The 27,925-nt window shown below is 44.1% G+C and overlaps 2 protein-coding genes across 2 annotated transcripts; both read right to left on the minus strand.

The window, feature by feature from the left end:
* Positions 1–22,164: 22,164 nt before the first annotated feature.
* LOC137535430 (gastrula zinc finger protein XlCGF17.1-like) lies at positions 22,165–22,494 on the minus strand. The gene has a single exon (XM_068257266.1). The coding sequence runs from the start codon at positions 22,462–22,464 to the stop codon at positions 22,165–22,167; it is 300 nt and encodes a 99-aa protein (XP_068113367.1). The 5' UTR covers positions 22,465–22,494.
* On the minus strand, positions 22,494–24,231 carry LOC137537165 (zinc finger protein 615-like; the record flags this gene model as incomplete). Its single annotated transcript, XM_068259287.1, has 1 exon — positions 22,494–24,231. A coding segment is annotated over one exon (1,725 nt), but the record flags the coding sequence as incomplete, so codon positions are not given.
* Between the last annotated feature and the right edge of the window lie 3,694 nt (positions 24,232–27,925).

The following is a 27,925-nucleotide window of genomic DNA, read 5'->3' on the forward strand; positions in this document are numbered from 1 at the left end:
TTCCTGGGTGATGCTAAGAGGTAATATATTTAGCATTGCAGCTGTGACGCGGTTGGTCTCAAGTTTGGCAAGCATCCCAGAGAGTATAGGTAGCGGAAGGCTGTCTCTCGGTAAAATGTATCGATGCTGTGTGTAACTATGCATAAAAATGTTTGTTCTGTGTGTATTTTGTTTTCACTCTTAAGATATAGGAAACGAGAGGCTGCTATGGGAGCAGCCATCTTAGCTGGCAGTCCAGGACTCAAAATGGCGGCAGTGGAGAGAGCCCGCCCCCGAGAGTCATGGCCCCCACACGTCATGGCAGGGGGGAGGAGGTGCTGGGGGATCCACGTCACGTCAGGCTGTGCTCGCGGCTCCGGGCAGAGCAGCTGAAAGGGAGGGGGGTAGAAATACAGAGACATGCTACTGTGTGTCTCGGGTCTCGAAGTATTTCCACAGAGGTTTTCCCTGAGTCCATGATAAGGAATGCCAGGATACGTGCACCAAGCGATTACTGAAAGATTAGCAGGAGCACGGATAGGAAAAGTGTCCCAGCTAGGTGCAGGGACACACGTAGCAGTGCAGGTCAGGAAAGTGTCTGTACTGAGTTGCTTACGGGATTATTCCTGTAAGTGGGGCACCGTAATGGGTGGTGCAGCATGAGTTCCCAATAGAGTATAGGGGGGGACAGTGCATCAGGGGGGTGCCGGAGGTGGAAAAAAGGGCGTCGCCGCTGCTGCAGAGCGGTAACGTTTTTTTCCGTTTTTTGTCGTGGACAGGGCCAGAGATTGACTGAGAGGTCTATGCTGGGCTGGGGCGGTTTTTTTGTGTGTTTTTTTTCGTCCACTGATTGGTCAAATATGTTTTTTTCCAGCTCTTATCAATTGTAGCACAAAGAACAACAACTGACCGCAGTTCATGGGGCAATTATACAGATGATAGAATTGCCATGTACAGAGTGACAGTGTATCAGTACGGTGTTTGCCATGTGACTACCTGCCAAGTGGGTATTCAGGGATCTGCATACAGGCATGTGACGCTGGTATGCTTAGCCCTGCACCCTGTGTAGTTTAAGTGTAAAGTGCCCCTTCCTACAGGGAGGCAGCCATTTTTTTTTGGGTAGTCTAGGTGGTGGCACGGCAAACATTGATCAGAGGGTACAACACACAGAACTTCTAGCAGAGCTGGTATCGCGATGAAGTTCTAGATAAGTAAATGCGATAATGAGTAAGAGCATTGCAGGCTCACCTGCAAAGCAGCAACAGGTGTGGCATCCGGAATCTGTGCATGCGACGGCCGCGCATGGACAGATAGGGGGGGGATGTGGAGTGAGCTGCAATGGGGTTAGAGCTTCCAAAGGTGAAGTGAGCTTCCAAAGGTGAAGTCTGCGGGTGCATATTTTAAACAGGTAAGTACTGAGGATAATACTGAGGTAGGGGGGTGAAGTTTAACTCCAATCTACCAATAAGAGTAAACAGAGTTCATGAGAACCATAAAACAACGAGATCAATTACGGTATATATTGATCATTTTAAAGGGTAAAGAGTACAAGCCGCAGGGCGAATCCCAAATCATTAATAAGAATTGATTTGTTTGTATTTCGATTTCAGGTGTTTGGCAATATGGAATTGAGACAGCTGCAGTGCTGGCAGCAAAGATGGAGATGTCAGTCGGATAAGCGAAAGGTTCCAGATGCCAATCTAAGCTTGGAGGAACACGAGATTCCTGAAATCGGAAAGAGACTAAAACACGAGATTCCTGAGATTGGAAAGAGATTAAAACACGAGATTCCTGAAATCGGAAAGAGATTAAAACACGAGATTTCGGAGATCGGAAAGAGACTAACAAAACTGTCTGAGCAAAGCATAATGCAGAGTGCTAATGTTTTTCTTTCCCAAGGTGGTGCTTTTATAATGAAGAGTACCGTGCTGATGGTGATCCTAGGTTGCCATTCCGTCCGAGGAGAACGAAGAGAGGACATTCTCATGTATAATAAGGGGTTAATGAGAATGCAAGGCCCAAACATGTTGATGTTGGGTGACAAAGGTACTGATCCTTTCACACCTCCCTCTGATTGGCACAGATGGACCAAGCAGGGATGGAGGGAAAGAGCACTTGTGCCAGGAGAAAACAAATTTCATGGCACAATGTGGGTGAAAGGTCTGAAGGGTCAGGTGTGCGGGCAGTGGGAATTGAAGGGCAGTATAAATCTGCTATTGAGTACCACACTCCCAGAATCGACGCACCGATCCAAAGGTTTGTTAAAAGGTACATTGCAGTACAATGGGTACATGCAAAAGGTGGAGTGTGTGATTCAGGGGTACCTTGTCTTGGTTATGCAGAGTGAGATGGTTCCAGATTGGAGAGGAACGAGCAGGAGGCGTCAATTCTCTTACCAGAGAGACGCAGGGGACAACATCACACTCTGGAGCTACCAACAGAGAGTGCCTCTGAAACAACTATACACACGTAAAGGCTGGAAAGCCGAGGGTGGGTGGTTCTTGAAACAAGAAGTAAAAATCGAGATCAAGCCACATTTCCAGGTGACAAAGAGGGTGGGGAGAGCGGTCCCGGGGGAGGGAAAGCCCACACAGGGAACCCCATTCACACCACACGGGTCACAACAGGGGACGATATTACACAGTCCATATGCAACAGCTTATCCTCATGATAGTTGGGTAAGTGAAGAGGTACTCTTAATCGAACGATTGCAGAGAGTACAGTCTTCCCGACCTCAGGTACATAGTGTGCCTCAGGACATAAGGGGGGAAGAGGTCCAATCAGGACAGCTGGGGACATATTTTGTCAGCGAGAGATTGGACAAGGGGAGGTATATTAATTTTTCTGTAGAAGGATCTTTTGCATGGCAGCTTCGAGATGTTTGGGTGAACAAATGGAAACGGTGCAACATTCCTTTAGGCACCGCCACTTCCTTAGTTCCCACCTCAACCCGGGTCTTACACCAGGACCTGAGAGGTCAACCTTTTTTGGTGCTAGACGGGGAGGTGAAGCAAGTAGAGTTGTCCTCATGCGGGCAATTCTTGCAGAAGTACCTGCGTTGGCCGGGGCAAGTCAAATTTAGTGAAGAAGCCTGCAGGCTCAATAACGCAGAATGCGAGGCTACCATTCAAAAGATCCACCCTGAAGCCCAACCGATAGTTCCGGTGGCTGAAGGAAAGGTTTGGTTTTTTAACATAAGTTCTAATGATACATTCAAGGTATATTCTCATAATTGTTCCGATAAGGGGGAGTTTCCAAGGGGAACATATTGGGTGAGTGGAGATCCCATATGGATCCTGTCATCCAGGTTGGATGACGTTGTTTTTCAAATTGGTAAGAAAACTCTAAAATTCAAAGTTTCACGGGTAGTTCCCGTCCTGAAAGAGAACACGACATGGGACAAAGGGGAACAGGGTTTGATCCAAGACGACCACATTTTGTTACAAAGGTTAAACAAACAGTACACTAAGTTAGAGGTAAGATTTCACCATGATACAGGTGATCTTAACGAGGTAGAACACAAAAATGAGCAGGTGAGTGCCAGTCTGACCTGGTGGACAAGGGTTCCGGTGATGTTCCAGGGACACTCGGACTGGGCCTCTGCAGTTCCAAAGTTCTTTCTACACCCACTGGTCATCTGGATGGGGATGACAACTTTAGGCATCATTATCCAGGTGAGGTTGCGTGTTAAAATTACGTAAAACAAATTAACCTGGTCCAGAGATTGGTGCCTCATAAACAATCTCCTGAACCAATAGTTTAAATTAAGGGATATACAGGGTTACGGGTATAGGTTTAGTAGTACCTGTGATGGAGCTGATTGTATAAAGGCGCTCTTTTAGAAGGCACCTGGCACTGCTCCGTTTTGTAACAACCAAACGAGTTTCACTTTTCTGTGGTCATGCAAGTTTGTGAGTGATACGTAAGTGACGCAAATGCTGAGCATGTGGTATAGAGGGACTTAGAAGTAGGGCCTCCCCAGAGAGCCTGGTTACAGGAAGACCAAGAGGTCTTGCTCTCTCTCTTCCAGGGGTAATCGCCTAGAGCAGAGAAGTTGTGTGAGCACGAACATCGAAAAGTGAAACATAAAAGAAAAGAAACCAGGTACTGGGAGGTTCAGACGCTGGGATCTGCGGGTCAAGCCGTTTTAGGGGGGATTGTTATAATTTAAGTAGGCCTCAGTTGCTTGGCCTGAGTTTTATGTAAAAGGCTTGTCCGCAGTGTATGCCTTTAAAATAAATAGAGGTTTTGTGATGCAGGCAGAGGCATCTCAGGGTCTGCGTGTAGCAGAGGATACACGCAGATACTGAGAACATGTTCCTAAAAGAAGGCCATTGGACTACTCTGACCTTAACACTACACCACAGGAACATAAAACATTGGTCATATTTACTAAACATCCACGTTCCTGCATATGGGTCAAATGCCTCATTGATTATTAATCAAGTAGGTGTGTATGATGACACCACGAGTGGGTCCACCAATAATCTGGTCTAGGGGGTGGCGAAGATGATGTCATATTTAACTCTTTCCTAGTCGGTATAAAAGGCTGAGGGAGCTACGAGAGCTCACTTCTGCTTCTTCCTTCCGCACTAGCTAGCAAGGCTGACTGGGACGACTTCTAAGCATGTTCTTCCTTTCTGTAATCTGATATAATGTATGCTGTACATAGGTAGTTTAGTGTAACGTAGTTAGGAAGAAGGTACCTGATAGACTTCAGCAGGGAGTCTCATCACGAGCTTGTAACGCAACATGAAGATTGGCATAGCTAGGATATGATGACTGTATCTATCTGTCTTTCTGTGACTTGAATAAATAACGTAAACATTGAAGAAGCCTGAGAAAGTCTATATCCTGTTTGCGGTGTGGAGAGTCAAGTGATCTCACAGTCTGTGAGACGATGGTGTCGAAGCAAGGTGATAAGAACAGTTTATAACACAGTATAAGTTGCTACTCTAACTATAGTGATAGTAAACTTGCTGCAATATGTACTGATCTCTGCTACCTCCAGTATGTACAGTATTAATTGTTACTCTGTGCATGTACTGATAGTAAACTAGCTTCAGTGTGTGCCATTCATTTTACCCTCAGTATGTACATTATAAGCAGTCACTCTCTGCTTTTTACTGATAGTAAACCAGCAGCATTGTGTGATGATCCAGTACTACCTCCAGTATGTATTGTATTATCTGTAAAGCCTGGTACACACAATAAATTTGTATTCACCAATGTAGCCACTTTCATGTAGTATAAGAGCTCGGTTCATAGTATGCAAAGTCTGTTGGCCATCATACTACAAGATGGTGGAAAAATTGGTCAGGGGTTGGTCAATCAAAATTGTAATTATGCATTTTTACTCTATGCCTATACTGATAGTAAAGTAGGTGCAGTGTGTGCTGATCTCTGCTACCCCAGTATGTACAGTATAAGCTGTTACTGTCGCTGTACTGATATTAAACTAGCTGTAGTGTGTGTTTGATTTCTGCTACCTCACAGTGTACAGTATAAGGGGCTACTCTGTGCCTGTACTGATGGTAAACTAGCTGCAGTGTGTGCTAATCTCTGCTACCTCCAATATGTACATTTTAAGCTGTTACTCTGTGCCTGTACTGATAGTAAACTAGCTGCAGTGTGTGCTGATCTCTGCTACCTCCTGTATGTACAGTATAAGCTATCACTCTGCACCTGTGCTGATAGTAAACTATCTGCAGTGTGTGCTGATCTCTGCTGCCCCCAGTATGTACAGTATAAGCTGTTACTCTGTGCCTGTACTGATAGTAAACTATCGGCAGTGTGTGCTGATCTCTGCTGCCCCCAGTATGTACAGTATAAGCTGTTACTCTGTGCCTGTACTGATAGTAAACTAGCTGCAGTGTGTGCTGATCTCTGCTGCCTCCAGTATGTGCAGTATAAGCTATCACTCTGTGCCTGTACTGATAGTAAACTATCTGCAGTGTGTGCTGATCTCTGCTACCTCCAGTATGTACAATATAAGCTGTAACTCTGTGCTTGTATTGATAGTAAACTAGTTGCACTGTGTGCCTGCCCCCCTACTACCTGCTTTGTCTATTACTCTATGCCTGTACTGATAGTAAACTAGCCTATCTGGGGGTAGGGGGAGGACAAAGGCTACCTACTATCCGAAGATGCAGTGCTATGCTGGAACAGGTTACTCTGCACCATAAATAGTAAGAGCAGACCCCTGGGTCCCTACAGTTGTGTGGCTCATGGATACTATTATTAGGGAGGGATGGGAGGGGGTGGCGGTGACACCACCAGTTATTATTCATGATTTAATGGGAAGTGGAGGCAGAGAAACAGAAAGAGAGAGAGAGTGAAGTCTAGTGTGTGTGTACTGTGTGTGTGTGTGTGTGTACAGTGTGTGTGTGTGTACGTGTGTGTGTGTGCGCGTGCGTGTGTGTGTGCGTGTGTGTGTGTACTGTGTGTGTGTACGCAGCACTTGGCAATTTGGGGGCTCATGATTACTAAATACCATGCTAAAACATGAACCAAAGAAACATGTGTGGGTTCCTTACTAGGGGAGGGGAGAATGTTGTCTAATTACTTTTAGGGACACTTCGTCTAACTGTGTTATAGGAGGAAATTTAGGCCCAGGTCCGGTAATACCACATGCCACTTTTTTTTTTTGAAAGGGGGGGGGGGGGGGCACATGTTTTCTTGCCTGGAGTGACAAAAGGGCTAGAGGCACCCCTGTTGACTAGAGAATATGTATAGTCATAAAAGACCAAAAATGAATTTGATTAGTAAAGAGGTATCTGTTCCAACCAGACACAGCCCTGCACCTGACTGATGGCTGACCTAGGGAAATTCAGCTGCAAACACAGCACACTTTGTATTTCTTTCTTATGTCTGTACCACAAATTCTTCTGCTGTTTTACAAAGAATTTTCTACCTTTTTGAAGAAGAAAAATAATTTTTTGTGGATATAATAAAGTGTGAAACTAAAATTTTGGAAACAGATCGCTATTTTGTGGCTTCACTTGATTTAAATCGATCCTCCTATAAAGAAACCTGCCATTATCTGGTGACAGACGTGGTTGGTTGCCTGTGACCACACCACACGCAGCACTGAAGGGTCTGCAGACAGATCACTGGCTACCGGGCAAGAAAGGACTTGAATGACATTCTGGGCCAATTGTGGGCAGATGTCAAGCCCATTCCCCGAAAACTGTAGGGGGTCCTCACTGCCCAGACATGCTGCATCATCACCACCAGAAACAACAGAGGAACCCAGATAATCATGTGCCGTATAGGTAAACCATTGTCAGTGGATATGGTGCAGTGATTCAGGTGTCTCAGAAGGTCACAGTAGATTTATCCAGGCATCCATAAGATCCCCCTGCCTCGACCAATAGTGGGAGATATGTGGCCTCCCGCTGCTGTTAGAGCTGGTAGTAGAGGAGGAGGTGGTGGGTGGGGTCTGGTGCTGGTAGTAGAGGAGGAGGTGGTGGGTGGGGTCTGGTGCAGGTAGAGCAGGTAGCAGAGGAGGAGGTGGTTGGTGTGGCCTGGTGCTGGTAGTAGAGGAGGTGATGGGTGTAGCCTGGTGCTGGTAGAGCTGGTAGTAGAGGAGGAGGCGGTGGTGGGTGTAGCCTGGTGCTGGTAGTAGAGGAGGGGGTAGTGGGTGGGGCCTGGTGCTAGTAGAGCTGGTAGTAGAGAAGGGGTGGTGTATATATATATATATATATATATATATATATATATATATATATATATATATATATATATATATATGTATGTATATATATATATATATATATATATATATATATATATATATATATATATATATATATATATATATATATATATATATATATATATATATATATATGTATGTATGTATGTATGTATGTATGTATGTATGTATGTATGTATGTATGTTATATATATATATATATATATATATATATATATATATATATATATATATATATATATATATATATATATTGTGATGATTGGTGTCAGCGAGAACAGATTTCTCTGATTATTGGTGATCTGCAGTATCACCAATAATACAGATACTATACCTGATTATGTGTGATCTGCAGAATCACCAATAATACTGGTATAGCCAGAAACAGGACAACCAATGTAAGAGTAGGTGTTTGGTGCAACAGTAATGATAGAGATACCCGCTTTCCCAGAGGCGCTGGGAGATAGGAATATCTCTATATAACACAGGAATACAAACTCCAGCAAGCTGGAGATACAGACAATAGTGAGATAGTTCACCCGAGGAGCGGGTAAAACTATAATTAACAACCGTACTGGTCACCCGAGGGGTGGGTGATTCAGACTGTAGTGTAGCCACTATCACCTGAGGGGCAGGTAGGAAGGATAGTACTGTAGTGACTATTCACCTGAGGAGCAGGTGATAAAGACTGTACTGCAGCAACTGACCACCTAAGGAGCAGGTGATTCAGACTGTACTGCAGCTACTGACCACCTGAGGAGCAGGTGATTCAGACTGTACTGCAGCTACTGACCACCTGAGGAGCAGGTGATTCAGACTGTACTGCAGCTACTGACCACCGGAGGAGCAGGTGATTCAGACCGTACTGCAGCTATTAATCACCTGAGGGGCAGGCGATTCAGATAGTACTGCAGCCAGTATTCACCTGGGAGGCAGGTGATGCTAGCAGAGGATCCCTCACCAGTGACTAGGCTCACTGGTGAGGACAGGAGAGTCAGACAAGCAGATTTGGCAACGAGCGGACAGATACGGTACAGAGACAGAAAGCTAGATCAGAGTAGTGTTTCAGGCAGAGTCGGCAATTATATCAGATAGGCAAAGGTACAGGATCAGTAAACAGAAGAGTAGTCAAGCTAGCAGAAGGTCATAACAAATAATACAATTCAATTAGTACTTTAAGCTATCAACAGAATCTGGCTAAGTGTGGATCCCCAGCTCCTGCTGGTTCTAGCACAATTTGGGATCTGACTAGGTCTGAGTGCTAACACATAGCATTTGCAACAGCAGACGCGGAGCAACTGAATGACCTGTCCTATATATACTGCAAGCGCTCCACAGCGCCGCCCCAGTCACTCAACCAATCCGGAGCATAGCTGGAGTCAGCTGATCGCCTGATCAGCTGACTCCCCTTCTAGTTGCATAAAGGCCCTGTCGCCTGGCGTGCGCGCGTAGCCCTTAGTCTATGAGCAATAGAAGGACCAGGCAAAGCACCAGCGTGTAACTGCGCGGCGGAAACCGCCGGGTGCGACGCGGAGATAGCCGCCATGCCGCTTGCTGTTGCGGCCGTATCTCCGCTATCCTATTTATGTGTGTGTATATATATATATATATATATATATATATATATATATATATATATATATATATATATATATATATATATATATGCATATATGCATGATATGCAAGCACACACACAGACGTTTGATTATATGTGATCTGCAGTATCACCCATAATACAGACGCTATACCTGATTATGTGGTGATCTGCAGAATCACCAATAATGCAAGTATAGCTAGCAGAATAGCAAGGTGTATAGTACTTGGTGCAACAGTAACTGAATAGTATAACAAGACCTCACCAGAGGAGCTGGTGGGCACTATTGGTACACAATAACTGAATAGTTTTGCTAAACCTCACCAGAGGAGCTGGTGGGTACTATTACAGAGCACCTCACCAGTGACAGGGCTCACTGGTGAGTAGACTGGTCAGACAGGCTAAGATCAGTAACAGGCGGGCAGGTACAGTACAGAATCGACAGGCAAGAGAGTAGTGAGATATCAGGCAGAGTTCAGCAACAGAGTCAGATGGGCAGAAGTACAGGATCGATTAGCAAGAGCAGGGTCAGAGGATAGCCAGAGTCATACACAAAATATCAAATATACAATAATACAATAATCCTAGTCTTGTGTGAAATCCCTGGTTTCCTCCCAGATCAAAGCACACTGGATACTATCTAAGGTCTGAGCGCTAACACATGAGTATTCGCAACAGCAGACAGGTTGTGAGTGAAGACTTTTGAAGCAGAGGAGACCCCACAGCCGTGCCCACCACCAATCAGCCAATCCTGAGCGCCGTGAGTCTCCTCTGACGTCAGCCGACCAGCTGATCAGCTGACGCGCCTCCTCCCCGCATAAAGGTCCTGTCTCCGCACGCGCCCGCGCGATACAGCAACCCTATGAGCAATGGACAACCCCGTCCTCGGCGTACTAGACGGTCATTTTTGAGACAAGAGTAATGATACCGCATTTCGTGCTATAGATTTGATATCTAACGATCCAATAATGAATGGATGGACATGCAGAGATGACGAGATTACACGGAACAAGCTAACGAGCCAATTGAGATGAAGGAAGGATGACGTGTTTCCATCTTTGAAAGAAATGAATGGCATCTCTGAAGTTTTCAAGGAACGGAAGTGTTTAGGCATGAAGAATATTAACCTGTAGGCGGCCGCGATGGGCGTGACCCAGGACCACCTAATGCTGATCGGCGTAAAGTCCTAAAGCGGGGATTTGCAGGAGATAGTGCGCCGATGCACACGCATTTCTGCTTGGATGACGGAGCTCCTCTCTGCCATCAGCCTCCCAGTGGAGATCGCCGCTAGGAGACTGTTAGATGTGTCTATTTTCATAGTACAGTAATGCGATCTACGGCAGCGCTGCACTAGGGACAGCCATCTGACACGGCTGTCCCCCTGAGACATGCAGGAGCGATCCGCTGTCATAGGCTGAAGCCTATGACAGCCGATCTCTGTCATTGGCTGAGTGTGGGAGGGAGGGATTGAGGGTAGGGGAAAAATATATATAAATAAATAGGGAAATATATTGTTGAAATAAAAACAAAAATATTTTTAAAATAAATAAACACTGGGTGAGCAATCAGAGCCCACCAACAGAGAGCTCTTTTGGTGGGCAGAAAAGGGGAGGGGGAATCACTTGTGTGCGGAGTTGTATGGCCCTGCAGCGAGGGCTTAAAGCTGCAGTGGCCTATTTTGTAAAAAATGGCCTGGTCATTAGGGGGGTTTAAGCCCTGGTCCTCAGTTAAAGAGATTTTCCTTTTCTCATGGACTGAGTTACACTGAGTTTTACATAACTGATACATAAGATGAACTGAGCCAGAGAAGTGAAACCTAAAATCTCTAGACACATAAAACTTTGAAACATTTTCAGAATAATTTTATTTTGATGTTTTATGTTCAATTGTGTATGTTTTGTTTGTGTTTTAGAACAGGGTTAGTTTTAGAGTTTATGTGATATCTCCCATACAATAGGGAAACATTCAGAGAAACATTGTAAGAACAAAAAGGTTTTATAAGGGAAGTTTTTTTTTATTTAATCATTTTTTGATATTTCTTTTTGAGAGAAGGTACATTTGTGATTATTGTTTGGAAATGTTATATTTTGATAGGAAAAATGTCCTCAGGATATCCTTTATGCCAAAGTTATTTTGCAAATTTGATTGAATCACTTGATTGAATAATTACTGAAGGGATTCAGATGATTGATTCCATAATTAACAGTTTGTACTGTATATAGAAACTTTGAAATCTGATTTGGAGATAATAAGGCTTGTCACAAAGCAAAAGGCTAGATAGAGAGCATAAAATGTACATTTAAATCAGATAATGGGAAATATTATTATACAAATTGCTGTAGAATCATGTCCTGCAATAATACATTTTCAAAGATATAGTTTTAATATTAATTGATAGTGAACAGAGATCACAGTTGGCAAGGATATGTTTTGAAGTTCAAACTAAATATAATATAATTTTCCAAATAATAACAAACATTTTAACCACTTGCCGACCGCCCACTACCTATGGGCGGTGGCAAAGTGGCACCCCCAGGACAGCGTAACGCCTATCGGCAGCGGCTCCTGGTGGACTAAATTGCCGGGGATCGCGCGCAGTGATGCGTGTGCATCCGCTGGCATTAGGCTCCGCCCACCTGTGACGTCAACCCGCTGGCCAATTAGCTGCACCGGCGGGTTGTTAACCCCAGATCTGCCGCATAGTAAGCGTATAATACGCTTTGTAATGCATACAAAGCGTATTATACAGGCTGCCTCCTGCCCTGGTGGTCCCATTGATCGAGGCATCCCTTGTTGTAGTAACACACACACACACTGATCCTGCCCCCTGATCGCCCACAGCACCCCTCAGACCCCCCCCCCCCTTGATCACCCACTCAGACGCCTGTTTGCACCCAATCACCCCCTGTCACTATCTGTCAACGTTCTATTTTAGATTAGGTCCTAAACTGCTCCCTGGGGGCTCCTGATCAACCCCCCCACACACACCCTCAGATCCTCCCCAGACCCCCCCCCCCCCCTGTGTACTGTATACATCTATCCTCCCCTGTAATCACCCACTGATCACCTGTCAATCACCCCGTCACTTCCACCCATCAGATCAGATCCTAACCTGCCCCTTGCGGACACCTGATCACCCGCCCACACCCTCAGATCACCCGCAGACCCACCCTCATATCACCTCCCAAGTGCATTGTTTACATCTGTTCTCCCTTCTAATCACCCAATGATCACCCATCAATCACCCCCTGTCACTGCTACCCATCAGATCAGACCCTAATCTTCCCCAACTACCCACCCACACCCTAAGATCGCCCTCAGACCCCCTGCCCCCCCGATCATCTTGCCAGTGCATTGCTTGCATCTATTCTCCCCTCTAATCACACCCTGATCACCTATCAATCACCCCGTCACCCCCTGTCACCACTACCCATCAGATCAGACCATAATCTGCCCCTTGCGGGCATCCAAACACCCGCCCACACCCTCAGATTGCCCTCAGACCCCCCCTTATCACCTCCCCAGTGCATTATTTACATCTGTTCTCCCCTCTAATCACCCACTGATCACCCATCAATCACCCCCTGTTACTGCTACCCATCAGATCAGACCCTCATCTGCTCCTTGCGGGCACCCAATCAACCCGCCCACACTCTCAGATCGCCCTCAGGAAACCCCCCCCCCCCCCGATCACCTTGCCAGTGCATTGCTTGCATCTATTCTCCCCTCTAATCACTCCCTGATCACCTATCACCCCTGTCACCACCTGTCACTGCTACCCATCAGATCAGACCCCTAATCTGCCCCCTGCAGGCACCCAAACACCCGCCCACACCCTGAGATCACCCTCAGACCCCCCTGATCACCTCCCCAGTGCATTATTTACATCTGTTCATCCCTCTAATCACCCATCAATCGCCGTCTGTCACTGCTACCCATCATACCCATCAGATCAGACCCGCATCTGCCCCTTGCGGGCACCCAATCCCCCGTCCACACCCTCAGATCGCCCTCAGACCCCCCCCCCCATCACCTCGCCAGTGCATTGCTTGCATCTATTCTCCCCTCTAATCACTCCCTGATCACCTATCATTCACCCCTGTCACCACCTGTCACTGCTACCCATCAGATCAGACCCCTAATCTGCCCCCTGCAGGCACCAAACACCTGCCCACACCCTCAGATCGCCCTCAGACCCACCCTGATCACCTTCCCAGTGCATTATTTACATCTGTTCTCCCCTCTAATCACCCGCTGATCACCCATCAATCACCCCATCACTGCTACCCATCAGATAAGTCCCTAATCTGCTCTGCCCCTTGCGGGCACCCAATTACCTGCCCACACCCTCAGACCACCCCCCTGATCACCTCCCCAGTGCATTGCTTGCATCTTTTCCCCCCTCTAATCACACCCTGAGACACCCATCAATCACCTCCTGTCACCACCTATCACCCCCTAGCACACCTACCCATCAGATCAGGCCCTAAATTGCCCCGTGTGGGCTCCTGATCACTCAGCCAAACCCTCAGATCCCCCTCAGACCCCCTTCCGATCACCTCCTCAATACATTAATGGCATCTATTCTCCCCTCACCGCCCCACCGCAGTGACAGAATTTTTCTTTTTCTGATCACTGCTGGTCTCTACGACTTAATTGTGGCTGAGACCAACCGTTATGCCACACAATACGCAACCGCCAATCCAAGAAGCTACCATGCCCAGCCTTTTCGGTGGAAACCACTCCAAGTTTCTGAATGTAAATTTTTTTGGGGGCCTTCTCCTTAACATGGTCTAGTCAAAAATAATGTATTGTGGTCTTATTGGTCTACGCACCCAATACATCACATGCCCATGTTCTCTGCTGCCATGTCCAGGTCACGATTTGAGAACATCCTGCACTTCAGTGCCAATACAACCTGTCATCCAAGAGGCCACTCTGCTTATAACCGGTTCCAAAAAATTTGGCCCCTCATAGACCACCTGTCTTTAAAATTTGCAGATGCGTATACCCCTAAACAGTCATTTTAAAGGCACTAGGTTTCCAGACTACTCCTCACGGTTTTGGGCCCCTAAATTGCCAGGGCAGTATAGGAACCCCATTTTAGAAAGAAGACACCCCAAGGTATTCCGTTAGGTGTATGATGAGTTCATAGAAGATTTTGTTTTTTGTCACAACTTAGTGGAAAATGACACTTAAGGGGCCCTAAACCGTGAGGAGTAGTCTAGAAACCAAATGCCTCAAAATGACCTGTGAAATCCGAAAGGTATAGGACGTTGGGCCCCTTAGTGCACCTAGGCTGCAAAAAGTGTCACACATGTGGTATCGCGGTACTATCTCCCACCCAGCATGGGTATGTGTAAAAATACACCCCAAAACACATTATACTATTTCTCCTGAGAACGGCGATACCACGTGTGACAATTTTTTGCAGCCTAACTGCGCTAAGGGGCCCAAAGTCCTATGAGCACCTTTAGGCTTTACAGGAGTGCTTATAATTTAGCACCCCCAAAATGCCAGGACAGTAAAAACACCCCACAAATGACCCCATTTTGTAAAGTAGACACCCCAAGTATTCAGAAAGGGGCATGGTGAGTCCGTGGCAGATTTCATTTTTTTTTTGTCACAAGTTAGCAGAAATGGAAACTTTTTTTTATTTTATTTTTTGTCACAAAGTGTCATTTTGCGCTAACTTGTGACAAAAAATAAAATCTATGAACTCACCATGCCTCTCAGTGAATACTTTGGGATGTCTTCTTTCCAAAATGGGGTCATTTGGGGGGTATTTATACTATCCTGGAATTTTAGCACCTCATGAAACATGACAGGTGCTCAGAACAGTCAGAGATGCTTAAAAATGGGAAAATTAACTTTTTGCACCATAGTTTGTAAACGCTATAACTTTTACCCAAACCAATAAATATACACTTATTGGAATTTTTTTTTATTAAAGACATGTTGCACAATAAATTTGGACAAAAATTTATATAGAAATTTTACTTTATTTCAAAAATTTTACTTTATTTGAAAAAATTTTACTTTATTTAAAATTTTAGTTTATTAAAAAATACATTTTTTTTTACAAAATTAATGTCTTTTTGATGAATATAATAAAAACTAAAAAGCACAGCAACAATCAAATAGCACCAAAAGAAAGCTGTATTAGTGACAGGAAAAGGAGGTGAAATTCATTTAGATAGTAGGTTGTATGACCGAGCAATAAACCGTTAAATCTGCAGTGGTCTGAATGGAAAAAAAAAGTGTCTGGTCCTTAAAGAGACTCTGTAACAAAATTTTCATCCTTATTTCTTCTATCCTATTAGTTCCTATGCCTGTTCTAATGTGGTCTGGATTGCTGCAGCCTTTCCTAGTTGCACACTGGCTGTGTTATCTCTGTTATATGATCTAATCTTCTTTCAACTGTCGGCTCTGTCGGGCTCAGGCACTCAGGCTGTAATGTGCAGCCCTGCTTGTGATTGGATAGCAGCTATACACACACTCTCCAGGCCCCCTGCAAGCTCTGTATGAGTCACACACTGACTACTCTCAGCCTATCACATGCTATGTCTTTTGTTTGTAAACACTGCCTAAAACTGGCAATTACAAGCCAGTATTGCAGCAGGGAGAGGCAGAAACAGCACAGAGGGGCCCAGGAGAACATAATGAATAGAATGGTATGCTTTTTATTGTAAGAATTTTAGAGTACAGATTCTCTTCAAGGGATTTTATGACTGCAGTCCTTAAGTGGTTAAAGATGTATAACATATTCAAAGAATACAGGTATGCATTAAATCATATAGATCTGAGGGTGAATAAATGCCATGAATACCATCAAGATGAATGAATTAACACCACAATTATATCAATAGCTGGAAGGAAACACATTTTAATACCTACAGTATAACAATGTCAGGAATTCCAATGAATGATATGCATTGTTATTATTTTCGCTAATATTTATAATAATTTTACTATTGATGGAAAAGTAATGAAATTGAAAGGTTAGATTTTCTTTTTAATTATTATTATTTAATACTTATATAGTGCCAAAATCTTATGCAGAGCTGTACAGAGTATATATTGCCTTGTCACTTAACTGTTCCTCAGAGGGGCTCACAATCTAATCCCTACCATAGTCATGTGTTTATATATGTATTGTGTAGTGTATGTATCGGTGTCTAGGGCCAATTTTTAGGGGGAAGCCTCATAACCTATTTCTATTTTTTCACACAGACACAGGGAGAACATACAAACTCCTTGTAGAGGTTGAACCGGGGAACCAACGTTGCAAGGCAAAAGCGCTAACCACTATGCCACCGTACTGCCCATTTATCGTCATGTTTACATTTTCAGCCCAAGGTTATTTGTATATTTAAAGGGAACTAAGCACCCTTGCTTTTCCTGGAATCTGTCCTGGCTTGTAATAGCTATAGGAGTTGCGATGCCTGCCCCCCTCTTGCCTTCCTTATTTAATGAAGTCATAGTTGCTATTTTCACACATTCCCTTTAGATAAGCTCCTTGAAGAAATTGTCCTAATTACCCACTTCCTCTGTTGATGAAAAGGTATTGTTTACTTCTTGTCTACTGTCTACAGTACTTCTTGTCTACTGTTACTCTACTGCCTGAAATCTCTGCGAACGGGCTGGACTGCAGGCCTGCTGAAGTAGGCTAATAAAACTTAAGGGCTAAACTTTAAATGTAAAATAAAAGGTAAAATGGAAGTTTATTTTAATTATGAAAAACATCCAGGAGATCCGCACACTCTGAATGAACCAAGTTCAATATTTTAATTCAGATAAAGTGACACATGCCATTCCATAAAACACCGACCATTCTGTGTTTGTTACCTTGACAAAGGGGACCCCACGGGGCCCCGAAACGAATCGTCTGTGTTTTATGGAATGGCATGTGTCACTTTATCTGAATTAAAATATTGAACTTGGTTCATTCAGAGTGTGCGGATCTCCTGGATGTTTTGCATATTACTACAATCCAGCACCTCGACAGTGGTGTGCAATTCCAAGCGGACTTGTGTATTTTAATTATGAGACATATTGTTGGCATGCATTGTTCATGTGCTATTGAGATGCCCTAAGTGCTAAAAATGGTGCTCAGTTCAAATTAAGTCCCTAGTGCAATGTATGGGGATAATATATTATTTGGAAATAAAGGTGTATTTTTTCTGTGTTGTGTTTCTTGTTTTCACATTGTACCCTAGTAATAATTACTGTACAAGCCCTCATTTGCAAAAATAATAGTATTATACCCTTGTGGCATACATATTAAAAAAAGAACAATTATGTAAGGTAACAATTTTTGTATTCTGTTTTAAATTCTGTCACTTTAGATTATTTTTACAAGCTTTTTATTTTGGTACTGAATATATAAAATAAAAAAAATTGCTTTTGATTCAGTTTGTCACTAAAAAACAAAACATAGGCCTCAATCCCAAAAAAGTGTAAAATCTATTTTACAACTTGTCATGGTTAAAAGGATACCCCATATACTGTATGTGATCTGATAACTATCTGGGCATATAGCACGCCATTAACGATGAAGTGTCCAAGCGACTTTGTACAGGTCATTTTTTTTCCACAAAGTATTTAAGAAGTATACTTTGCTTGCATAGGCCCAGAAGAGTCTGGACAGCAGAAAAAGGCCACAAATGTCACATTATGGTAATCTAATAACCAGGCCTAGTCAAGTAAGCTAGCGACTTGTGTCATTTTGCTGACACCTTCCCAAGTTTGATCATAACTTTAAAAATGACATTTTTTTTCATAACGGATTGAGTTTGTCATTATGTGCGATTTCACGTTGCGCAAAATCTCACATGAATTGCAACAAAGCTTTACTATTTACCTAACATTGTTACTTGTTTTTATGAATGATGAATGATGACTGTTACTGAGTCGTCATTCAAATATAAGCCAACTACCCACGTGAAGATAGATCTGGGACCAGCGGTAAAAAAAGCAATCATTAACCGATCCATCTCTGCTACCATGGCGCAAACGATCGTTTCATCACAAAAAAATTATCACAGTGGGCAATGGGGATCTAAGCGATTTGTTGCTCAGTGATCCATCATGACCGTCGCAAATGCCGCAAGCCGCTAAACATCTTTTAACTAATTTTTATAAAATGATCATTCATTGTGGAACAGTCGCATGCTGCAAAAAAAGACGCTGTAAACATTGTGTCGTGGATATGAACTTTCAGGCACACTGATTGGTTCAGGGAACTTATAATCCCTTGCAGCAATCATTGCCTTGGGGGGACAGGAACAATTTATTTTTACTATTTTTTATTTTTAAAGTGTACCTGAGACATTTTGGGTACCATAGTTACGTGGAGCTTCCTTAAGCCCCCTTGAGGCCGCTCATCCCTCGCCATTTCCCCGGGTGGCTCCTGTCCCCCGCAGTTAGGCCCAAAAGCCTCTGGCCAAGTCGCGCTTCGTTGCGCATGCGTGACCCGGCCAGAGGCACTCCCGTCTCCCTCCCACAGCTGGGAGCATCCTGTGCTTGTGCAGCGCAGGCGCAGAATGCTCCCAGGGATGGGAGAGGGACGTGGGAGCGCACCTGGCCACGCCTGTTTAATGAAGCGCGACTCTGCCAGGCTTTCGGCCCATATTGTGGGGGACAGGAGTCTGAGCGATGGGCAGGGACTGAGCGGCCTCAAGGGGGCTTACAGAAGCCCCAGGTCAGTATAGAACATGAGATGGCTGTCATCTCAGGTTCACTTTACCATTCAAACATTTTTATTTTTCTTTGCCGTTATTTTTTACTGTTTTTTTTTTAAATCAAGGAACACTCTTTAGCAGAGACAGTGTTCATTGAAGGACTAGGAGGACACTAATTGGCCAAGGGATCACATGATTACTTGGACCAATCACTGCAGCCAGAAGGGACAAGGGATCACATGATACCATTCACCAATCAGTGCTGGGCTCACATGTACATGTGCGTGAGCATGTGCATTATAGGAACTAATTACTTCCTGCATTCTGCAGTTTTCAATGATCGCGGTTATGCATTGTAACCGTAATCATTGCGGCTTAAAGGGGCACCGATGGGGTAGAGGGACCACATAGTCCCTTGCACTGATCAGTGTAACGGTGGGCTCACAAGCACACGATCATACTTGATGGACATTAGAACTCTGGACGTAGCTCCTATGTCCAAGAGGCATAAGAGACAGGAGCGTCCAGGAGGCTTAAGTGGTTAAAGAGTAGCAGAGCCGAAGCTCAGGTACAAAATTAGATACTTGCCTAAAGAGAGGGAAGCCTCAGGATCCTATTGAGGCTTTCCTCCCTGCTCTGATGTCCCCCGTTCACAATTGGATAGGGCTGCGCTGTCCAATGATCTCACACCACTTGTGGACTGTGCTACTGTGTGTTATAACCAGCCACTCTTAAAACCTTGTATTATTTAGTCAAGGGCCAGATTTTGTTTTAAACCAACAAGCTAATTTAGAGTCCTATATTGCAATGTCTAAGGCACAAAATCAGCCACAAAGTTCATTGAATGAAAAAGTCACTTGTTTGGGATCGCTGCTTTACTGTTCCAGAGTTTTGAAATCACTTAGTCCGCTGAGCTGCGCTCACCAATAAAACCTATAAGACAAAAGGTCGCTATACATAGCGTAATTCTGTCACAGTATAATAAATCTTTTTATAAGAGTATTAAAGCAGCAATGAAGATTTAAAGTGCCAGTGGGGTGATTTACACCATTACATGCTAGATCCACCTGGTTTTTGAGGAGGCAACAATCTGGTGAGCGCAATCTATTATAGGGGAGCAGACTCACAAGCAGTGCACTTTTTCACTATCACCTGGGTGTTTTATTATACTGTGACAGAATTACGCTATGTATAGCGACCTTTTGTCTTATAGGTTTTATTGGTGAGCGCAGCTCAGAGGACTAAGTGATGTCCCCCATTGCTGAGCGTGGTCCCCCAGAAGTTCAGCAACAATTCATTGTTGTTAATCCTATCGGGGGCTGCGCAGCTCTTTTTCCAGCAGCGTGGCCACGCAATTGCTGACCCAGCCCATCCGCGCAGTAAGCCAGAGATGCAGGCTCCATGCTACTGCGCATGCGCTGGCGGGCTCGCACGGCTAGTGCGTGGCCACGCTTCAGAAGGAACAGATGTGCAGCCCCGATGTTGAGGGGGGCTGTGCTCAACAATTGGGGGCTTCAAATCAGTGAGAAAAGCCTCAATAGGATCCTGAGGCTTCACTCTTTTAAGGTATGGCTCTGATTTTGATCCCAAGCTTTGGCTCCGAATTACATTAAAGCGGACCTGAACTCAGAACTTCCTCTCTGCTCTAAAAGCTACACAACAGCATAATAACCTTTAAACAAAAAAAATTTCCTTGTCACACCTGATACAAATCCTAAAATAAATCTGCACAGTTTCTACTTCCTGATTCATGGAAGCAGACATATTGTTACCATCCTGTGCTTTCAAATGGCCTTATCTGCCATCTTGTCATCAGGAGTGTTTATTAAGCCAGATAAAAGTGTTTAGACTTCCATTCTCTTCAGAGCCATGCCTACAAGCGACAGCAGAATCTGAGTACCGTATTTTTCGGACCATAAGACGCACTTTTTCTCCCCCCAAAATGGGGGGAAAAAGTCCCTGCGTCTTATGGTCCGAAGGTGCCCAACAAAGGTGGTTTATGTTGCCCTGCATCCTCCTCCCCGTCTCCAATGTCCTCCTTCCTTATGTCTCTGCCCTCCTGTGTTGCCCGCCCCCATGTCACCTGTCCCCAATGTCCTGCCTGCCGCTGTCTGTCACATCCCCTTGCCGTGTTGTGTATAGGCATATGTGCCCTGCTTCCCCTAAGTACATACCGCTGTCTATGAAAGAAAGATCGATACTTACCAAACAGCTAATGATGCAGCAGGAGTTCCATGCCGAGGTGAGAAGCCACGCATTCGTTACCGCTCACTGGGACTTGCTTCAGCTGGATCCAGCGCTGTGCAGCCAATCAGGCGTGGGAGCTGCATCATTACCCATCCAATCACCACCGTCTGCTATTCTGACTGGAAGTGATGGTCCCGGAGGCCAATCACTAGCGCTTCCAGGAGGAGGACACAGGGGAACAGACTAGAAGAGACACAGAAGGGACAGGGAACACAAAATGTACAAGGGGAAATAATTGGGGGGGATCGATGGGAGAACCTCCACAAGACTCCCCTGCAGCATTGATGCACCAGGTTTAGCCTATTTTTCCCCCCCTGGATTTTGACCTCTAAACCTAGATGCGTCTTATGGTCCAAAAAATACGGTGATTTGAATAAATACTAACTCTTGTTTATCGACCTTTCTCATGGAAAATAGAAACAATGTCCATAGGCAAGTTCTAACTAGGCTTAGTACTATATGTGCCCAGATTTATTTTACCATGTCACCTCAGTTCAGGGACTTTAATGCTTTACAAACCAATACACTGAGTAGCATGTAACAGTCCTCCGTGTATGTTGTGTAATTATGCTTCCTTGGCCCATATGTAAATAACTTTTTCTCCTAGGTTATCTCCTAGGAGATCATTCTTATATATTCTTTTTAAAATTACTTTTAAGCACTTCACAATATAAAAAAGTAACTACAGTTGGTGAAAAAGTAACTGTCACACTTATTCTGAGTATTTTCTGGCTTGCTGGTGGTTTCAAGGGCATCTTATGACAAGGTGTGATAATACCACTTAGGAGAAAACTCAGGAGAAAAAATTGCATTTGAGCCCTTGTGTGAGAAAAATAAAAAATAAAATAGGCAAAATATATCAGAGCACTTTTAGCAAAAACATTTCCCACACTCATCACAAGTGTTTGATAAGCGGTGACTTACACTGACATTTCCCATACTCAGCACATGAAGATAGGGCTTTTCACAGTGTGAGTTCTCTCGTGTGCGACAAAGTTTGATTTATGCCCGAAACATTTCCCACACTCAGCACATGAATAGGGCTTTTCACCGGTGTGGGATCTTTCATGTGGGATAAGATATGATTTCTGTGCAAAACATTTCCCACACACAGAACATGAATAGGGCTTTTCACCAGTGTGAGATCTCTCATGTGTGACAAGGTCTGATTTACACCCAAAACATTTCCCACACACAGCACATGACTGAAATTTCTTACCAGTGTTAGAGCTCTTATGCATGAAAAGGTCTGATTTACTCCCAAAACATTTCCCACCCTCAGCTTATGAATGAGACGTCTCACCTGTGTGAGATCTTTCATGTCTGACAAGATTTGATTTTTGTGCAAAACATTTCCCACACACAGAACATGAATAGGGCTTTTCACCAGTGTGAGATCTCTCATGTGTGACAAGGTCTGATTTACACCCAAAACATTTCCCACACACAGCACATGACTGAAATTTCTTACCAGTGTGAGAGCTCTTATGCATGACAAGGTCTGATTTACTCCCAAAACATTTCCCACACTCAGCACATGAATGAGACGTCTCACCTGTGTGAGATCTTTCATGTCTGACAAGATTTGATTTCTGTGCAAAACATTTCCCACACACAGAACATGAATGAGGCGTCTCACCCGTGTGGGTTCTTTCATGTATGACAAGATATGATTTCTGTGAAAAACATTTCCCACACTCAGAACATGCATAAGGCTTCTCACCAGTGTGAGTTCTCTCATGATTAACAAGGCCTAATTTACATATAAAACCTTTCCCACACTCAGCACATGAATAGGGCTTATCTCCAGTGTGAGATCTCTCATGAGCAACACAGTATGATTTACTCGTAAAACATTTCCCACACTTAGTACATGAATATGGCTTTTCACCACTGTGAGTTCTTTCATGAGCGACAAGGCTTAATTTAAACCTAAAACTTTTCCCACACTCAGCACATGAATAGGGCTTCTCACCAGTGTGAAAGCTCTCATGACTGACAAGCTCTGATTTCCGTAAAAAACTTTTCCCACACTTAGTACATGAAAAAGGCTTCTCACCAGTGTGAGATCTCTCATGAATGGCAAGGTCTGATTTCCGTATAAAACATTTCCCACAATCAGTACATGAAAATGGCTTCTCACCAGTGTGTAATCTCTCATGTGTGACAAGGCTTGCTTTACGGGTAAACAATTTCCCACACTCGGCACATGAATAGGGCTTCTCACCAGTGTGAGATCTCTCATGTATTACAAGATGTGATTTACACCCAAAACATTTCCCACACTCAGCACATGAATAGGGCTTCTCACCAGTGTGAGATCTCTCATGCATGACAAGATCTGATTTACACCCAAAACATTTCCCACACTCAGCACATGAATAGTGCTTCTGTCCAGAGTGAGATTTCTCATGTCTGATAAGGTGTGATTTACTCAAAAAACATCTACCACACTCAAAACATGAATAGGGCTTCTCACCAGTGTGAGATCTTTCATGTGTGAGAAGAAGTGGTTTCTGTGCAAAACATTTCCCACACACAGCACACGAAAAGGGCTTCTTACCAGTGTGAGTTCTCTCATGTGATAAAAGGCTTACTTTCTGCCCAAAACATTTCCCACACTCTGCACATGAATAGGGCTTCTCACCAGTGTGAGTTCTCTCATGAGTGACAAGGACAGATTTAGTTACAAAACATTTCCCACACTCAGCACATGAATAGGGTTTTTCTCCAGTGTGAGTTCTCTCATGAGTGACAAGATTTGTTTTGCATGAAAAACATTTCCCGCACTCGGCACATGAATAGGGCTTCTCACCAGTGTGAACTCTCTCATGACTGACAAGATTTGATCTCCTAACAAAACATTTCCCACACCAGGAACAGGAATAAGACCCTCCAGCAGGAGGAGAGCTGTGCTGGCTATGAGGCCCCTCGGGGGTTAGACAAGTGAGGGGGAGTCTGGGGGAATATTTGGGATCACCAGGATATCTGCAGGAGACTCTTGTCCAGTGACATCATCATCCATTGTACAGTCTGTGAATATAGAAAGACGAGTCTCTGAGGGGTTCCTGATGCCGGACTCCACCCTGCAAATAGAGAAACATCATCACTTCCTGTTAGAGAATTCTGAGGGGAGGAGCAATTATCATTAGGGATGGTCAGAGAGCTGCTGATAATTCCAAGTTAATGCAAAATATATGCAGATTGGAAAATGGACCAAATGTAGCAGCTGCATAACTTTGCATAAAATTAGCATACCATTTGCACCACCTCAGAGTTATTTGCATATCACTAGCCATCACCAGTTATGGTGAAAATACTGATTTCCAGCTGATACCATTGTCTATCTATGCGCTGGGGTGCTATTTCCCCTGCTGACACCAGGAGTGGGTACCCACGGAATTCATTATCCACGGACTTGGTGAGATCTATTTCATTACCTCAGTGTGAGACTGCTCCATGGAGATGTTGCAACCGAAGAGCACTTACCCACCTCAGTGATAAGCTGCACGGCAGATCTTTTGCGGGATACTGAAGTCCCCCTGGCCTATATCGCTTTATGGCCATAAGGGCTTGTTCACACTAAGGGAGCTTTTGGCTTTAACTATTTTAGGACCACAGCTAATTGAAATCTACGCCCTGATTTGATGTTACCTGGCTGGCAGGGCGTAGATTTCAATCACCAGCACGATGCGCGCATCTCCGTCGATCTCGCCGCTGAATTCCGACGTCCTCTGCCGCAGCTCACTGGCTCTGCCTGTCTCTATGATGGCAGAGTTCCTGTGAGCCAGTCAGGAGCTGCTCTTTCATTGGCTCTGGCCCTGGTCTTTCAATGTAAGAGCCGTTGCCCCATTGGCTCCTGACTGGTCTCACAGATACTCTGCTGTCATAGAGACGGTCAGAGTTGGTGGCTATAGTTCCCGACTTGTGGCGGGTATGTGCGGCGATTCATAGTTATCCGTCGGTGTTCCGCTGTATTCTGGTACCAACTGTCTCTGGTCTTTAAGGGGACAGAGACCACTAGTACTTAACCATTTCAGCGAGTGGGAATTTTCACCTCTATACAGCAGAGCAATTTTCACCTCCCATTCATTACGCTAATAACTTTATCACAATGAATTGATCTATATCTTAGTTTTGCCGCACCAATTAGCATTTCAATTGGGTGCACATTTTAGCTAAGAATTATTTTTTTCTAAATGCATTATAACAGGAATATTAAGAAAACATTCATTATTTCCCAGTTTTCTCAGCCATTATAGCTTAAAATAATACATTCTACCATAATTAAAAACACATGTATTTTATTTGCCCATTTGTCTCGGTTATTACACTACTTACATTTGTCCTATCACAATGTATGGATGAGCCAATAGTTATTGGAAATAAAAGGTGCATTTGTTCAGTTTTGCGTCCATCACTATTACAACTATAATGTAAAAAAATGTCATAATATACCCTCTTCACATGCATATTTAAAAGTTTATACCCTTACGTAACTATTTATGTTTTTTATTTTTAATTATTTTTTTCCCATTAATTGTATTTGGGTAATCTTCTGGTGTGGAAATAAACAGTTACAGTAATTTAAATGTAATGTGTGTTATTGTATTGAAAAATGTATGTAGATGCAGTTTTACTATTTGGCCACAAGATTGCCACATTGAGATTTTTTTTTTTTTTTTGCTCCTTCTCACTTTCAGGAAGACTGCAGCCTCTGATAGGAGGCCGTTGGTTTTTCTGCTGGGGAGATTAGATCAATGAAAGGGGACCATATCAGAATCAATTTATTTTCGCCAAGTAAGTTGCACCTACAAGGAATTTGTCTTGGCAGTTGCTTAACAAACACAAACAAAAACAATACAAGGACAGACAGTGTGAATATTACAAGTTAAGGACATTATAAGTATAGTGGCAGTAAGCAATGTGAGAATTGTTCATGTTTAGTTCTGTGCTGATTACTTTCAGTCCTAGCAGCTCTAACGTGGTTCAGCATTAAGTATGGCTACGCTGAGGAAAAAAGCTGTTCCTTGTGTCTGGAGGTTTTGGCAGCGATTGACCGGAATCTTACTCCTGAAGGCATGCGCTGGAAGATGGAGTGAGCTGGGTGAGAGGGGTCAGAGGTAATTTTGGTTGCTCTCTTTCTGCACCTGCTAGTGTAAAGATCCTGCAGGGAAGGTAAGCTACAGCCAATTATCCTTTCCGCTGATCGGATGATGCGCTGCAGCCTCCCCTTTTCTAATGCTGAGCAGGAGCTGAACCATACAGTCATAGATGATGTTATGGTGGATTCAATGATTGCAGTGTAGAAACTGCACCATTAGATTTTGAGGTAGGCCAAACTTTATCAGCTGCCGTAGATGGTACATTCTCTGTTGTGCTTCTTGACAATAGTGGCAGTGTTGTCCCATTTTAAGTCGTTTGAGATCGTGGACCCAAGAAACTTGAATTACTCTACTTGGGTTATTGTGGATCCATTTATGGTTAAGGGGAGTGCTGGGGGGGGGGGGGAGATCTCCTAAAGTCTATTATCATCTCCATAGTTTTGAGAGCATTTAGTTTCAAGTTGTTGCTGCTGCACCAGGAGGAAAGCTGTCCCACCACATGCCTGTATGCAGACTCATCCCCGTTTTGTATGAGACCAACAACTGTTGTGTCGTCTGCAAACTTCAGAACCTTAACAGATGGATCTGTGGAGATGCAGGTCATTGGTGTAAAGTGAGTACAGCAGTGGGGAAAGCACACAGCCCTGGGGTGCACCAGTCCTGACGGTCAGAGAGCTTGATGTGAGTTTACCAAGTCTAACACGCTGTCTCCTATCGGTTAAGAAGTCGGTTATCCATTTGCAGATGGATTCAGGTATGTGTAGCTGGGAGAGCTTGCTGTGCAGCAGTGGTGGAATTATGGTATTAAATGCAGAGTTGAAATCTATAAATAAAATCCTGGTGTAGGTTCCTGGAGTGTCTAGATGCTGTAGTACATAATGCATACACATGTTCACGGCATCGTCTGCGGATCTATTAGGCCTGTAGGCAAATTGCAAAGAGTCCAGCAGGGATCTGTGATTTCAGATAAGTCATTATCAGTTTTTCAATGATCTCCAGGTGAGGGCACAGGGGCGCCGCGATCACATGCGGGAGCACGCCTCACCAGCACAGCAGCCGCCTGGATGTGAGGATCACGTCCAGGCGGCATAAATGGTAAAGTGGTTAAGCACCAGCAATTTTCAAAATCGCCAAAAAGCGCATGTGCAATGATTCCCTAAGAGAGTATTCACATCTGAGCAGTTCAATTAAAATCCGCTCACTAAAGAGCTGCCTGTACCACTTTTGGGGCGACTTGCCTCAATGGAAGGTATAAGGAAAATCATAAAATGCTTGAAAAAGTGCATTGTATAGTGATTCTCCAGCACTTACATTGTATTTATTCATTTCCGTGTGAAAGAGTTCTCTTCCTGACTGACGTCAGAAAGTGGAAAAACACAATCTCTCTGCAAAAGTGCTTAGAAAAGCGCGTTATAAAAAAATCGCCGGGAGGCGCTAAAAACATCACCCACAAAATCGCAAAATGCTGGTGTCGATTTATGATGTGATCAATACCTAAGAGAGTGAATGTGGTGGCCACGTGCACGGCAGAGTGTGTGATGCTGGCTTAGCTTTTCTATGCTGTGCAGCATGTCAGCTTCTCTAGGCATTCTAGCAC

Source organism: Hyperolius riggenbachi, chromosome 10 (assembly GCF_040937935.1).
Source record: "Hyperolius riggenbachi isolate aHypRig1 chromosome 10, aHypRig1.pri, whole genome shotgun sequence".
Taxonomy (NCBI): Eukaryota; Metazoa; Chordata; class Amphibia; order Anura; family Hyperoliidae; genus Hyperolius; species Hyperolius riggenbachi.